This window comes from Acipenser ruthenus, chromosome 33 (genome assembly GCF_902713425.1).
Source record: "Acipenser ruthenus chromosome 33, fAciRut3.2 maternal haplotype, whole genome shotgun sequence".
Lineage (NCBI taxonomy): Eukaryota > Metazoa > Chordata > Actinopteri > Acipenseriformes > Acipenseridae > Acipenser > Acipenser ruthenus.
Window position 1 is genome coordinate 9,862,604 of NC_081221.1, and position 17,036 is coordinate 9,879,639.

Below are 17,036 nucleotides of genomic sequence, written 5' to 3' on the forward strand. Positions count from 1 at the left end.
GGGGGGGGGGGTAGGGTCACTCTTTCCAGAATTAACTAGTATAAGGGGTACTGTGTTTTAAGTGCTACCCATCATGTTAGACAAGTCTTTAATTCCTTCACAAGCCATTATTGCATCCCACTCCAATAGACAGAGCCATCCTATTCTGTGCCTACACATCCCACCTGCCTAATACACTGCTGTTTCTTTAGGGTACCCCCCCCCCCCCCCCCCCCCCAACCAGCAGATTCACTGTATTTCAGTTTAGATCCCTTACTGGAAGTTCACTACTACTGTCTTTCTTTGCTCTCGCTCTTGCATTACTGTATGATACTTGGACTCCACTGTGTTTTCTTTGACTAAAATGTTTAAAATAAGTGTAAGGGCTCTGTGTAATATTCTGATGTCATTCAGGGCTCAAAGTTTGGGAAACTACCACAAAAAATACTGTTTGTACCATTGGTGCTCATCACAGAGCAGCAGAGCTGGTAACATACAGCTTACCAACTCATTTTGCGTTGCAGTTCAGTAAGATGTATCCACAGATTCACTCAATAGTGTATGCAATTCAGACCACCTTTATTCCTGCCATGAAAAATGGCACATAATATGCCTGTATAAATACATTATCATTGGAATGCATGTGTTTTTCATTTTAGAAACACAATTATGCAAAAGATTAGTAGATCTGGTTCTCTGTCCTTCCAACTACAGACTGTGGGTGATCAGATCTGATACTCACTGCTTTGGCAATGACAGGGTTAATGAATCTGTCTCCCACAGCATAACACTACATGCATGCATAGTATTCAGTATTCAAAATAAATATTCCACTTGAAAAACGTTGCATACAGATGAATGAGCAGTATTCAAATTGTCACTATTCCGAACACTGTTCTAGGCTCTAAACATAAGTCTAAAGCTAGTTTTGAATACTGTGTGAATTTAACAGGGGTGGTGACCATGTGCTAACCACTAGTAAGAGTCTTAACCACTCTGCAAAAGAGCCAGATTGCATTGGTGGTTACAGGGGTCAGAATCCGTAACTGCACGTGCATCACACAACACTGCCTGTTCCACTCATATACACTGAATTATATGGGCTCTTAAATGATTATTCAGAATATCTATTTGGGATATCCGGATTACTAAGTTATTGAAACAGTGTTGGTGAAGCTCTTTCTTTATTATTGTAACATAGTGCTCTGTGCCCCAATGGTCTGTATTTCAAGTCCTTATTGCACTGTTCAAGAATACAATGTGATTGTGCAGACATTGTCCTTCATCTTCTACACGTTTCAGACTATCTACAATTTCATTAAAATTATTAAAAGCAAATTCACAACAACTATAATCGTACTTGCATGTATAAAAATGGTACAATATTGTGCATGTATTTTATACAATATAGCAAAAAAGCCATTTAATTGGTATCACAAGGTCCAAATAAAATACATTTTAAAAACAAAGTTATCTTTTGGTTATTTCTACCAGCGCCATTTTCATTCAAAAGCCAAGAGCCATGTGCACACAGGTACAGAAATTAAAGTTAAAGTTGATTTCATTTAAAATCAAAATAGGATTCGTTATTATGGTTTTGTTTGTGTGGGTGTGAGTGTGTTTATGTTTTCAACTCCTGTCAGCTTTTATAATGTAGTTATCTATGAACAGTTTTGGGGGGGCTCCTTTCAGGTTACAGTAAAATGACTGATTTCCTCACCTTTTTTCTGGCAGCGTTACCTTTTTTGACTAAATTTGTGAGAATGTATGACATAATTTCTGTAAAAAAGACCCTTGGTAACGTTTCACATTCCATAGGTGATTTGGCAATGTGTGAATGTATTTACATTTCAGGTTAGTCATACGTGATGTATATTTCAAACATGCGAGAGTCCATAAAACATGCATACCATAACAGTAAAAGCATAACCGAAAAAGCACAACTGGAACTTGTCGTACCACAATATCTGCTAAATTAAAAGAAAAACTAAAACAAATAAACAAAAGAATATTTTCTTCTTGCCCAGGCTTGCGGCTGCATCTCTTTAGACCCCCACCCCCTCTTCCCTGTGCTGGCTCTGGTGTGGGTGTGTTTGGTCGGTCTGTCTGTTTGCCTCCTCAGTTACTCGGGCTGCTCGTTCATCTCCATGTCAGACACCAGGATGTTCTTCTCGGCTGACTCGGTGGGGGTGGAGGTGGTGCGGCTGTAGCGAGCGCTCTCAAAGGCCCCACGGCCCCCATCTGCTCTCTTTCGGTACAGGTAGATGATGGCTGCCATGAACAAGCACAGTGCCACAGTTGCCACGACTACCACAGCAATCACTGTGCTATTGTCCTGGACAGCTGGAGCGAGAAATAAAAGAAACAATTATATCACATTCGAAACCAATAGATTTAATGCCAAAAATAATCACTGAATAATTGGAAGATATACAGGGGGTAACCACAGGGTCATGTCACTTCAATAGTCTCATTGAAAGAGAAGTGTTTAGTGATTTTATATCATAGTATATCTAATAAACAGTATCAAATCTTTAATATTCTTAATATCTTTTACAGAGAAAAAAATGCAAAGCACATAGATGTTAGTATTGGATTTACTGGTCTGCTATTTTGAGTGGAGTTCTATCTTAGACCTGTGAATAGGTCAGTAGTGTTGAAAGACTTAAAGGAAGAAAATTAACTACTTTCCCCACCAGCAGAAGAATATAAAAACTGAAATACCAAAATAAAACATTTCATTTATTGAAGTACAATAGCAATAGTTCCTTCTATATTGGGAATTACGAACTGGTTTAGCATATAACAGATTACTTTAATTGAACTAATTAAACTGAAAACTCCAGTCTTATACTTACAGGACTTGGAATAGCTGGGATCTATAAATGTAAAAAGAAAAGAAAATAATTGTAATACACACCCACACATGCAGACAGGACCCTGTTTAAATATCATTGCTAGTGCATATACCTCTATCCAGCCTAAAGTAGCTTCAACTGCGAAGACACAAGCGTATGCCTACCCCACAGAAACACACTCCTCAATACATCACTCTGAACCAAATCCATGCATTACTACTGGCTCCAGATTATACATGTCCCATACAAATAATAACTAATGAAGAACCTACAGAAACGGTTATAGAATGCATTTACCATAGTTTGCTTTACCATACCTATCTGTGCTTTACAATACTTGCCTATGGTAAATTGGCGTTACAACATTTTGCTATGCTTTTACTGTGGTAAACTTAAGGGGTCAAAAAAATTCCCACAACACATTATTTAAAAATCAAACTAATTTGTTGTTTCTGAGCTACTTTTACAACATGGCTTGGAGCAGGGATGATTTGAGTTCTGGTAAACAGCATGCTTGATAACAGCCCTGGAGACTGCGATGTCTCTGTTACTCTCCAGGGCATAGTAACCTGAACGGAGACTGAGAGCTGTGCTGGGTGGCTACCTCGTGGCATCTTGCAGATGATGCCTCGTGTGACGTTGGTGCAGGAGCCCAGTCCCCAGGCCCCATTGTTGCTCTGGACCCAGAAGCAGGTGTTCGGGCTCAGCATGCTATGGTGGGAGTCCTGCTGGCCCCAATTTGAGTACTCTACCACGGAGCTGTCCGGCCACACCAGGCTGCCCTCTGCAAGACACAGGCAAAGCAACACATTTGTCTTTCATCTAGTATCCTGGGCACGTAATTATACACCTATTTTAAGCGATATGCCCTCAACTTTACCAGGTACAGTGGACTGTTTGAGGACTGTTTAGATGTAATAGAATTGTCTGGTAATGGGACAAAAAAGGATGGAGTTATATTTGTTTGAACATAATGACAGCAGGCCATTAGGCCATTTGGCCCATCTGTGCTCATCCGGTTCCTAGAAGCTGACTGATCTAATAAATGTGTCAAGTTGGGTCTTAAAGGATCCCAGTGAATCTGTCTCAACAACAGAACTAGGTAGCCCACTCCTCTCGGTGTGTGAAGAAGTGTCTGCTACCCTCTGACCTAAGTCTATCGCCACTTTTCCAACTGTGCTCTCTGGTCCTGGTTTCTGTGCTGCTTAACAATGTCAACTCTGTTTAGGATTGTAAAGACTTCAGTCGTGTCCCCTCTAATTCACCTTGTGTTCCAGGCTAAATATACAGAGGTGAGTTAGACAAAATAAACACTATTTGGGGAATTCCTACCATTGCATTTTAATTTTAATTTGCCTTGCTGCTGCGAAGCAAGTTTCAGGTACATCTGCCATGTTTTAAAATGTATTCACATAAACGAATGTGGAGAGCTTTTGTAAACTATGAGAATATATTGTGCCAGGGATTAGGGATCAGTTTCCCAGACAACCAGACAGCAGGAAATCGTTTTCAATTCAAGTGTAATTCCAATTACCCACTGAAGCGTCCTTGTTACGTCTGTCTTATTGTAGAACTGTAGTCTAGAAAGTGTTTGGTGTATATTTGTAGAGGTTCTGGAGATTTATTATGGCTGCTCAGGGAATTTTCTTGTTATTCAATTTTCTATACATGCATTCTAAGGACCTTTTACCTAAATGCTGAGAAAACTTACTCCATAACAAAAACTCACAATAATGTATACAGACTACATACGGTAACAGTAAGCAGGGAGTTTATTATATAATAATAATAAAAGGAATAATGTACACCCAACCATGCATAAGGCTGTAATTCTATCAAGGGTTTCTAGTGACATATAAATCAAAAGAGGGTTAGCGATATCTCAGAAACCTGACAGCAGTGATTATTTTTAACAGTTCAAGAAGTGTGGAGAATAACATTATAAAACAGAATTTAAAAAATGCAAAATTATTTTTAACATATAATTTTAAACTTCAGTATTTTATATTACATTTTTCCATGTGGAAGTTAATTGCCATTGATTTGTACTCAATTGTAAACGTGAGGGAGGAGAAATTTTCTTGTTTTGAAATCAAAACATTAAGTAATGGATTTATTGAATTCCTGATGATAATTGTCTTCGACCTGTGAACCTGTAATAATAAAAACCTGGGCTGGCATGGACTAGGGCGGCTGATGGAGTTCAAAGGCTTAGAATCTCTCACCTTTGGGGTTAAAGGTCATCCCCAGCCAGGCCCCGCTGGACTGCCACTTGTAGTCCTGGATATGCTCCCACACAAACACGTTCTCAGTTTCATCCATGATGGACAGGACCGTGGCTCCCACTGTGCGCAGAGAAAGACCAGGACAGAGCAGATAGGTCAGCGACAGCGCTTAGTTCTTGGGAAAATGATCACATTATATTCCCAATTCTACTGCAGCAGTGTGGAGTAGTGGTTAGGGCTCTGGACTCTTGACGGAGGGTTGTGGGTTCAATCCCCAGTGGGGGACACTGCTGTTGTACCCTTGAGCAAGGTACTTTACCTAGATTGCTCCAGTAAAAACCCAACTGTATAAATGGGTAATTGTATGTAAAAATAATGTGATATCTGTATAATGTGAAATAATGTATAATGTGATATCTTGTAACAATTGTAAGTCGCCCTGGATAAGGGCGTCTGCTAAGAAATAAATAATAATTAATCTCAGTTTAAAGCGAACATTTGTCTCATAAGGAAAACTACCTTAAATCTCTCTTAAATGTTCGTATCTCACATAGAAAATAATTTTTTGGCTTTGGGGTCGTACTTGGTTTACTTTCACAATGAGCAAGAAATTAAATCTCTGCAATGTCTGCAGGTCGGCAATTCTGAATGTTGTTCTTGTATACAGTTAACCCCGGCTAGCAGTTCATTTACGGTAATAAAAAAAAAAGCGAATTTCTATATTTGGTTTATTTTACCATTTATAGCTTGCAAATAGTGTTACCATTTCCCATCTACTTCAATGATAAAGTATTGTTTATATTACATTGTTTATATATACTTCAACTTCATTCATGAAATAACCACTTATGCTTTCCCCGATTTAGTAAAATTAAATAACCTCCTTGTGAACTGCACGTAATTATTATTATTTCTTGGCAGATGAACATTACCTTAAAGATAAAACTGAAAATCGAACGCTAACCTAAAAAAGCTGGATGAGTGGATTCATTCTTTTGATTTCTGCCAATCTTGAGCACGCAATGTGTTTGGACTGGTTTATAGTGCTCTGACGTTATTGTTTTTATTAAGTCAGCAATATGTTTATTTACTTTGGGTAGTTTTGGGACACAGAGTTTGTTTGATAACGGTATATTGTATAATAATAATTATGATAATAATAATAATATCTGACGTCTAAAAAAACAAATGCAACACTTGCAGAGAACTGAGTATGCACAGTGGATAGCTCAGTAGTATGGAGCACTAGAGCACTAGTGTATGAAGTGTCTTATAGATACAGCTATTGAAAAAAATTGTTTTGATGTAAATGTAAACGGTACGAAATTCCTTAATTAAGGCTGGTAAAAAAAAAAAAAGAAAGTATTGCAGCTTCTAAATGGTTCCGCTGTTGTCAGGGGAAAATGAATCAATGGTCACTGATGATTGTCTTTGTGAACAGCTGTCTTTGTAAAGGTCTGCGTGTGTTTGTGAACTTGTGTACCAGTGTCTTACAAAAGAGAAAAAATTAAATGTGTACTTGCCAGAAACCAACAAACAAAAGCTTTAGTCTATGTGTTCCGTGTTATATGAAGTGATCATTGCACTGTGCACTGACGAGCTTGCTGATTTTACTGTCACGGAATACAGTACTTTCTTTTTTTCATGCAATGCATTCCCTTGCGCCTATCTGAGGTGAAATGTATTTTTGACACCGTTTAACCATCGCGAAATAGGCCTGTATGTATGATCGTTTTGTTTATGCCATAGACATATGCATGCATGATTATGGTTTTATGGTTGGTGTTTTCCCCTAGTAACGTCAAGATTCGAAATCAGGGCTTTTTGGCAGAAGCACTCAAAAGAAGCTTTAGATTGTAAATTTCTTACAGTTATCATTTACAGTTAAATGATATATATATTTTTAGAACACTATTATAGTGTAGTGTAACAGGGCGAGGAGCCCTGTACATGATTGATTGTTTATTTATTTTTAGAACGGGGTAACCCTCCGCTCCTGTGCACTTTATTATTTTGTATTTGTTTTGTTGTAGTATTGTTATTGTTGTTGTTGTTATTGTTATGATTTATTATGTTTAAACATGATGTATTGTTTTTGTTTTAAAATACCTTGTGGGAATGCTTGACTGTCAGCTAGTAATTATTGAATTAGCTGGCAGTCATGCATAATAATTCTACCTGTGCAGACTATGACCGAGGGGTAATTAGAGAATTAAAAGCCAGTTAACCCCTTGGCCATGATATAAAAGACCTGCTGCTTTGGCTGCAAGGGATGGGTGTTCGAGAGGAGGAACAGAGCGCACAAGAGGAGAAAGAAACGGTGATTAAAATAACCACAAGATCAGTGAAAGCCATCTGCTCAGTGTCACAAAGACGGCCGGAGTGGGTGGTGTCAGACCAGAGCCAGGAAGTAACACACAGAGACTTGGATTTTGGTTAAGCTGAGCGCGTGATCGCGCTCAGCATTTAATAATTAACAGCACAGAAAATAAAAGGTTTGAACACAAAACAAAACAGGACACGGCACTTGCGCCAAAATAAATAGACAAACAAAACGTACTAAACACTTAACAAACGGTGCACGGAGAGACAAACAAACACGGTGAGTACAAACACTTATATTTACGATCTTATTTATTTTAACTCCTCTCTCTCTCTCTCTCTCTCCCGTTCTCCACTCTCGAACACCCAACCCCGACTGAATAAACGTGCATCTATATATACTGTTGTGCTGGGATTCAATTACTAATTAATTATTCACTTGAATCCCAGCACGTGAATTAATTCTGTGCAACCCCGTGCTTACATATTACATTTAACCAGCACGTGAAGTGATTTGTGCTCTCCTTGTGCCTAAATACAAATCTACACTTTTTAAATACACGTGAAACACAGACCCGTTTATATCCCGTGTACCAATCTCTATACACCAACATTAACACACGCACACAACATACAACATATAACACACAAATGCACACAGGGGCGGGGCACATTGCCACACTCAGCCTGACCTGTGTTTTGTGTTTGTGATTTGTTTTTTGTTTATCTTTTTTATTTTGCTCTGTGAGCAGTGGTTTTTTGTTCAAACCTTTTATTTTATTTTTGTGTTTGTTAAAATAAAACGTCGCAAACGCCTTGCACGCGGTCCTGCCCGAGTGTTATTCTTCCTGTGTCTGGCCTGACGTCACCACTTAGCCATCCCTGTCACATGTAGTTTAATAAAATATAAATCAGATTGTAATGTGAAATAGGTGACATATTGACTTTAATATGTGCAGTAAAACAGCCTTTTATCATTCTGCTTCGTATCATGACCTGCTTATAAATGGAGACAGCAGCAGAGGTGACAAAGTCTTAGTCTATGATGACAGCTTGTGTTTTGTATCCAATGTTTGGTCGGCTTTCTTTGTTTTGAAAAACGTAAAAACATATAAACTTTCTCGAATCCCTTTCCCTCAACCCGGCCTGCCTGACCGGTTACACACATATAAAAGATATAAAATTACTACAAATAAAATGACAATGAATAATTTGAACCTCGTCTGGCTTTATTCCCAAGAAGATCAAACCGGGATGTGTTACTTTACACACTGTACTGATGTGCATGTGATCAAACCAGTGCATAGAAACATTTACTGTCATCAACAGTAATTGTCAATGAACTTTGGGCAAGAATGCTTTTAAAATATACTGCACAACAGGACACATTGAAATATAGGTACTACAACCCAATATTGTTTTTCGAATAGATATGCGACCTATAATAATTATTATTCAGCCTCTAACAATACCTCCTCGGCACTTCTTGGCTGCCTCCGTGGGGGTGGTGCGGGACTCCAAGTGGAAGGAGTAGCAGGAATCTCGGAACGGGACCCAGTTGGAGTCCTTGAGGGAATGCGGGCATTCTCCAGAGGAACTCCACTTGTGGGGCTTGACCGGCTCTGAGATGATAAAACGATCATCATTTTAAACAACCTAGACTTTAACCAAGCATATGTTTTACAATAAGTGAGCCCAAGTTAGTAGGTATATAATATATTGCAACTGGTTCCCCAGCAATACCTGTATTTATCAGGCAGATGGCGCCCTGCAGCTTGGTCTCACAGGAGACTGTGTTCCACAGCCCATCCACACCCATGTAGCCGCAGCCGGAGGTCCTGGCCGGCTCGCTGTCCTGCCAGCTGCTGTAGGTCACCTGATTCTCCCCCAGCCACGAGAAGCTCCAACCCTGAGCAGACAAAGGAGGAAGAGGGACAATGCATTGCTTTCTATTGATAAAACTTTTGTACCTGGATCACAAAAACTGGTTAGTCTTCAGTTCAAAGCCCCCACATTTGTTTTTTTGTTTTTATAGTTGATTTTAGGCATCTTTTTATAAAAGTCACTCAGAAGTTTGCATTTGCTTTGCCCCTATGGCAGTCAATGCAGAGCTGCTTCTTACCCTGTCCTTGTAAAGCCCGATCCACAGCGGCTTGTCCAGGCCGTTGATGAGCTGGGTGAGGTAGGCCTGCTGGTATGGATCATGGATGCTGGCCAGCGAGGCGTTGCGAGACTCACACAGCAGCACAGCCTCCTCCCAGCTCAGCGGCTTCTTCACAACGCGGTATGTGTGATTGCGGTACTGCAGGGGGGAGCTGGGGGGTGGGGGGAAGGCATCCACAGAGGCTGGGATGATATACTGATCTGCAAACACAGCAATCTGTTAGTCATACATGCAGTGAGATATCTGACCCATGGCACAGCCCATTAACCCACTCCAGCACGTTTAGTCCACTAATATGAAATAGAGCACTGAAACCTGGCAGGCAGGTAACATGTAGACAACGTCACCTTGCATGGGAGGGGGACTGTCACAGCCAGTTACAAGGCGTCGACCATACTTCTGAACTGGTCGAGGTGATTTTTCAACCACCTTGATTGTATAAAATGCATATTTAGCATTGCTTTATTATAATCAAATGTATAAAGTGAAATAACATATTTTGCACAATAAGCGTAGCATCGAATACCTTTCATATTCAGTGGTCTAGAGTGAATATTGTTCTCACTTTGGAATCGATCTTGCATTCAATCTAATCCAGAAACATGCTGTAGGACAAGCTTACTTTTATATTTCTGACAGATGAAGCCATTTCTTTTCTGCGCACAGTTCCTGTCGTCCCAGTGGATCATCCGAATCGCACTGTTCCAAATTACACCACTGTATTGCTAATTGCGTATATTGTGCTATTTATATATAAACAGAATAATCTGGGAACGTTGAGTGCTGTGGTTACTTCACTCATAGAATTACTACAGGACTTCTCGAACATTCATGGTATCAAACTAAAGTTAATAAAATGCCATGTCAATTACCCACAGATAAGTAATTTTAAAAATCCATGTAAAAACCTGTCAATGGCAGATATTACAGACTGAAAATCTACAACAGAATACCACAAGACAAGGAATCACTTGTGAGCATGAAGTAATCATTATCCATTGTTTTGCACCATACTACACAACAAGCTTTATAGGTGCAAGTGTCTTAGTTGTACCTGATCTTACAGTGTAGTCTCACAGGCATAGCCTGGTATACAAGAATGCGTGGCTAGGCAAGTTGTTCTGTCAGTGTGAGTAAAACTACTGTACAGAATTTGAAAATATTGCATCTCTTGAAAGTCTGACAATAGACTATACATTGCGCACAGAAACATGCTGTAGGACAAGCTTACTTTTATATTTCTGACAGATGAAGCCATTTCTTTCCTGCGCACAGTTCCTGTCGTCCCAGTGGCCTGTGTAGTGTGGGGGGGCTCCGTGCCAAATCACAGCGCAGTTCATCTTCAGAGAACAAGAGACACAAGGGTGTAACAGGAAGCTGGGTTTCACATCGCCCCTCCCAACCCTGCCTGACTGAACTCACATCATCTTCCAATCTGTTTCTCATGTATTAATATTGTTATAATTGTTTGTGTGTTTATAACAAGTGGTAGCAAAGAGCAGGTACAGTGAACCTTCCCAAATTACTCCATCACCAGTCTCCATTTCCATGGAACCCTCTCTTATAACTGCCAGCAAATGTGCCCAGAGCTCATTGAGCCATTTGTAGGTCTGGTCGTGTGGCATACACTGCTGTCCACTGAAAGCAGTTTGGACCACCTTTATATAAGTTTATAATGTTTTATAAAGAACAGTGAAAGCATGGTAAAGCATAGTTAAGCATTGTAAATCCCAGAGATGCATGGTTAAAACATGGCAAACCACTGTAAACTATCATGAATGCAAAGTATATTCATAGGAAAAGCATGAGAAAACAAAAAAAACTGCAGTAAAACTTTTATAAGGCACCAAACTTATTTAACTTATGGACTAAGCATGATTCGAACCTCCAAGAGATGAACAGCTAGGTTATTAATCCACTGCGCTGACTAGTCCCCTTCTTAGATTTTTGGTCACAATTATAAATGTAAAAAAAAAAAAACAGATCAAATAATTGTTGTATTCATATTTTTTTGATGTATCGTAAAAGTGATATTTCCTAAATAAATAGTGGCAAAAGAAAGAAGTACATATAGCTAACACAATCAAACCAGTGCCTGAAGTACATATAGCTAATACAACCATTCCAGTAAGTCTTATCTAATGTGTATTATATAAAAGAGGCACACATTTTTTCAAACATGTAATGGTATTCTTTTGTATAAACAGTAAAAGTGGTGAGCGTACCTTGCACTCTTTTCCACACTGCACAGTACTTCCCCACAGTCCTTGTAGGAAACAATTCTGAATGCATTGTTTGTTTTAGACGATGACTCTTTGAGAGCATTTTTTTTAAATATGTATTTCTCCAGAAAAAAATAAACAAATCTTGGTCCACCGCTGCAACCCCTGCACCGACTCGTGAAACAGCGGTAGACACACACGTCCTCTGAAACGTGTCCTGTCAGGCTGTCTTTTTTTGTACTGTAGGCCCACAGCAAAGCCACCAGGCCCATAGTGCCGGAGGACAACATAGATCTGAATGGCTCTACAGCAGACCCGCAGGCGCCCTGCCGGCCACAGGAGTCACTGGTGTGCGGTGAACTGAGGACTATTCTGCCGACGTGAGCCCTCCCTACCCGGGCGGCGCTCGGTCAACTGTGTGCCGCCCCCAAGGAACTCCCGGTCATGGTCGGCAAATGACATAGCCTGGATTCAAACTAGCAATCTCCAGGCTATAGGGTGCATCCTACACTCCACGCAGAGTGCCTTTATTGGATGCACCACTTGGGGGCCCTTCCATTTATCTTCTTTAAAAGAACTCAAACTCCCAGAAGCTGGACGCATTGGCTCGCATTTGAGTACCAATCACTGCTTTTCCTATAAGTGTTAATTCATTGGCAACTTAAGTCCATCATGTGACTTTGGCAAGTACAGCATCAAAACAATTTCACCTGTAACATAATGTGTGTGTTTTTCATATAGGAAAACCTGAGACCAATGAAATGATAATATATATTGGATACGATTTACTGCAGTTATTTTGTTGGCTGCATGTACTTTAACAGTGACCCAACCATAGCATGAATGTACTCCTTACGGCAGTTGTTTTTGTGCTCATGTTGTCCCGGCGTCCTGAAGGTTTGCCAGGGGCCCAGTTGACGTATTTCAAAGGCTCCTTCTCAGTCCACTGGAACTCATTTTTGGAATCCTGAAGGCCAATCCACAAGTCAAAGGTTACGTTCGGAAGGAGGGTTGTGACAAAAGCTGTCAGGGAACAAAATACATTCAATAAGTCTACTGTTAATTTGTTTAATGGATTTGTAAACACATGCATGGATTTCTGTATGTATACAACAGTGAAACAAAATGTTTGAAACAAAATGATTCAACCCCAGACCCTGATATTGGGTATCAGGATTTGAGACTATTCTTTTAAGATAGACAGTGCTAGGCAGTAATCAAGGCCAATGGAGGACAAAGCAATCTGTGGCCAAAGCAAACAGAAATGAAAAATGTGATAATGGCCAACACTATGATGAATACCGGTTAGTCATGGTCACTGGGGCATGTTGGATACAGTACCTTGCTCCAGGTGGTTGGAGATGGTGGCCAGTGCGCTTTCCTGTCTCTCACATGCTCCCTTTGCTGCCAGCCACGTGGCTCTATCATTCCTATTCCACCCGTAGATCTTGAAGCACTGCAGGGACACAAGATTGGTTAAAATCAGGACTTCTGTCATGCAGGAGGCTTCTTGTGCATTTGACTACCTTTCATTAGCTCCAGTGTCACTGTGACTGTGGCTTTGTCCCTTGCTTTAAGTGTAATTTAAGTTTTGTTGTTAAAATTGTAGGGAAGAAACTGGAACTCTCAGCAGAGTCAAGGCGCAGAAACTGTGTTCTCAGATAGAAATAAACTCAGACTAACACATACACATAATGGATTATGTTTAACCTATGAAAGGCGCTATATAAAAATAAATATATTATTATTATTATTATTATTATTATTATTATTATTATTATTATTATTAGTTGTCCTGCATTATACCGCCCCCTTTATAACGCCACCCTCGCATACTGCCAGCTATTCTCTCTGAACAAATATCACCAATATAAAAACAGTGCTATTTTCCCCCGTTATATCACCACCCCGCTGTCCGCCACCTGCCAACTTCCCAAGCCAAGCAAACGTAAATATAAGCATCGTAGTTTCCCTCATTGTAGCGCAAGCAAAATAATCATGGCCAATTAAAACGACAAAGTTATGCAGTTAACCTTTGACTCACTTTCCTAATTCGTTGTTAACTGAACGTTCAAACCAATGTTATCAACACTCCCACTCCCAAAGCAAAACATAAAGCACAACATGGCGAGTTGACCCGACATTTAGGACAATTGTAATGGATAAAAACAAATGGCTTACCTTGATGGAACAGAGCGATTTGTTTAACCTGAAAAAGGCTTGACGCAGTCTAAAATAAGTACGGTATTTTACATGCAAGCTTCGCACAAATGAAGGCTGGCTTAAACTAAAGCATCAGTTTTGTAAAGAGAAGAAGTTTTTTTTTTTTTTTTACTTTTCGTTTAAAAAAATGTGCTTGCCTGTACATATTCAACTTTTTTTTTAACTGCTTAAAAAAGAATGCTGTTGAGCGTAAATTGCTTTGTGGAATAAATAGATGGCATCGTTCAATGGGGGATAGTATTCAGCAGGCTTACAGTCGTGCCACAACCAGTATAGTAAAAACAAAAATAAAAATAAAAAAATTGTACGCTTTTTAGGTTTTTACGGAATTGTTGTTTGGGTGTATAAACTGTTCCTCAAAAGTAACCATGTATGTTCCATACAGATGGGAAAAGATGATAAAACGTCACTAGTAGACCTACTGTTGTGTTAAGAACTAGTACTGTAGTTTAAAAAAAGATTAATGTTTCATTAAAATGGCCTGGAGATACTGTAATTGTATAGCTAAAAAAATAAATCGTTTATTGCAAACATAGAAGGTTGTGTGTGTTTCATTTTTTTTTTTTTTTTGTTGACCCTCACTATAACGCCACCCTCGCTTATTGCTCGTTTTTGCCCATGGCCCTTACCTGGCAGTATAAAGAGGGTTGACTGTGTTATATTAGGAACTGTGTCAGGGCTGGGGCATTTTGCATAAAAAACGGTATATAATGTGTGTGTTTGTGTGGGTTCTTGTGTGGTAAATTATTGGTGTTTGAATTTAAGTTTGGCAGGCATGGAGTTAAAATCTCATTCCTGCAAAATCCATGGTTGGACTCAAATGGGATAACTGATTGCCAATTAGAGTCTGACATGTATACAAGAGGAGCCAGCCCCTTTGCTCTGGGGCTCTTGTTTGGTATCCTATGTCAGAGCAGTAGGTTGTGTGCTGCCTGTGAATAAGCCCTGGATAGCAATGCTTGGGCTTCATTTATTTGACTTGCATTATGATTTTAAATAAAAGTGAGTGGAAATTGCTTTATAACGGCAGTCTCCTGTTTTCTGGATGTGCTATTCCCGTGGCTAGCCAGCCTTAACTGTCCGGCTACACTTCCACAGGAATATTTATATTCAATCAGAAATGCCATCCGGACATTGTTCTAAATTACTGCAACATGTCTTTGTATAGCAGTGGTTTCTCAAGCTACACTCACTGTGAAGTGACTTGGGTCTGCTACACCCTTCCTAATACACCCCTTATCAGTAGATCACAGAAACACATCTATATGTACTATTCTTAATCAGGTGGACTTTCATAATAGAACCCTCTACAAAATATCCACTGCAATTCACTGAGAAGGCATACAAATAAATAAAAAACTGAATCAGCCTGCCTGAAACCTTTATATTACTTTCCTTCTGTTGCCAACAAGACACATTTGGAGTACAAATTTCTGGCAATCTAACACATCTGCCTGCTTCAATGCCATTAAAATAATGGATGCTGCACTCCATTAGAAATGTTGCACTCCATTAGAAATCCACATTGCTTGTACCTTGTATTCAGCCAACACCTGCCTCTCAATTACTTACTTCACAAATCAAGAATGAACCGATTACCCTATCAACAAGTAAGAAATGTACTTAAAATACTACAAATAAAATGCCATAAAGTAAAAACAAATTAAATGTGACATTAAAAATCTATTTGGGACAAATGTGTAACTCCTTAATCTCAGAGGATGCATTAGTTACACCACCTGTCTTGTTAACTGAAATCCTGGCTGACGCCTCAGAGTTCAAACAACAAGAGGTCTAATTAATACATCCTCCTTGAAACAGGGTTTTTTTTTATCTATATATAGAATATATTGAATATTAAATAAACTGGCCTGGACTGTATACTAAGGCTAACACATATATGTAGCCTGTACTTTTTAAAAAAAGATTAAACGTCTAAACTCAGACCTATTAGCACTCCTATAATGGACAATACTTAGCTGCTCTGAAGCCTGTGCTGTACCTTATTGATGAAGGGAATCCAGCCCTTTGGGCAGCCCCCAGGGCCGGGCGTTGGTGCTGGAGGCAGGGGGGTGATCTGGCTGCTGGTGTTGGTCCGTTTGCAGATGTATGGTAAATCAGTGAAGCACTTCTGGTCACCCCATTCCTCTGTGAGAAAGACACCAGACAGATCTGTGCTGTTATGTTAGCTGTAACCCTGTTACAGAATACTAGGTAAGTTTCCCCCTTTTTAGGACAATAAACCGAAGAGTCTTCCATCTCCATTTTCCACAGTAGCACAATGAATGACTACAAGCAGGGGAACAAATATAGCCAATTAGCTGCAGATAATTATAAAATGCTGATGTTTAAATGCTAAAGGGCAGCAATGTGGGGTAGTGGTTAGGGCTCTGGACTCTTGGCCGGAGGGTCGTGGGTTCAATCCCAGGTGGGGGACACTGCTGCTGTACCCTTGAGCAAGGTACTTTACCTAGATTGCTCCAGTAATAACCCAACTGTATAAATGGGTAATTGTATGTAAAAATAATGTGTAAAAAATAATATAATTGTATGTAAAAATAATGTGAAATCTTGTAACAATTGTAAGTCGCCCTGGATAAGGACATCTGCTAAGAAATTAATAATTATAAAGTCAAACTGCTAGAGCTATCTACAGTAGTGACTGAAAACTATGATGCAACTGGTATAATGTAAACTTGGCTTAACCCCAAGCTCTGGAGAAGAATGCTCACTTTAGGTTTATGTTATTCTAGAAGAGGACACAGGGCTGAGCTGTGCTTAAGTGATGGATATTAAGTACTGTGCAAATACTCAAATTTCCTTTGTTTTATGAAAGGACCAGGAAGGAGTAAAAGTGAACCGTGAGATTCCGTGCTGTATTCTGTCTGTCTAATAATTGTTACTTGTTTGTTACTGTTAGACGACTAATCACCGGGAGCTGTCGCTACGAGGCCCGCTCTACACCCGGACAACACGTCACCACTGTTCACCATTCACTGTACTTCACCACGTACACTAATAAGCACTCACTCTGGACTTGTGA

At 39.6% G+C, this 17,036-nt stretch overlaps 1 protein-coding gene across 1 annotated transcript in view; it reads right to left on the minus strand.

Moving 5' to 3' along the window:
• Window positions 1-1,146: 1,146 nt before the first annotated feature.
• The window catches only part of mrc2 (mannose receptor, C type 2), a 99,834-nt gene continuing 83,944 nt past the window's right edge, over window positions 1,147-17,036 (minus strand). Inside the window, exons 20-30 of the mRNA XM_034055767.3 lie at window positions 15,996-16,141; window positions 13,112-13,226; window positions 12,627-12,793; window positions 10,780-10,888; window positions 9,507-9,748; window positions 9,128-9,293; window positions 8,857-9,006; window positions 5,063-5,182; window positions 3,442-3,621; window positions 2,838-2,858; window positions 1,147-2,322 (exon numbers count right to left, since the gene is read on the minus strand). Coding sequence (XP_033911658.3) covers window positions 2,102-2,322; window positions 2,838-2,858; window positions 3,442-3,621; window positions 5,063-5,182; window positions 8,857-9,006; window positions 9,128-9,293; window positions 9,507-9,748; window positions 10,780-10,888; window positions 12,627-12,793; window positions 13,112-13,226; window positions 15,996-16,141 — 1,637 coding nt within the window. The 3' untranslated portion in view covers window positions 1,147-2,101. The remainder of the gene's footprint in view (window positions 2,323-2,837; window positions 2,859-3,441; window positions 3,622-5,062; window positions 5,183-8,856; window positions 9,007-9,127; window positions 9,294-9,506; window positions 9,749-10,779; window positions 10,889-12,626; window positions 12,794-13,111; window positions 13,227-15,995; window positions 16,142-17,036) is intronic.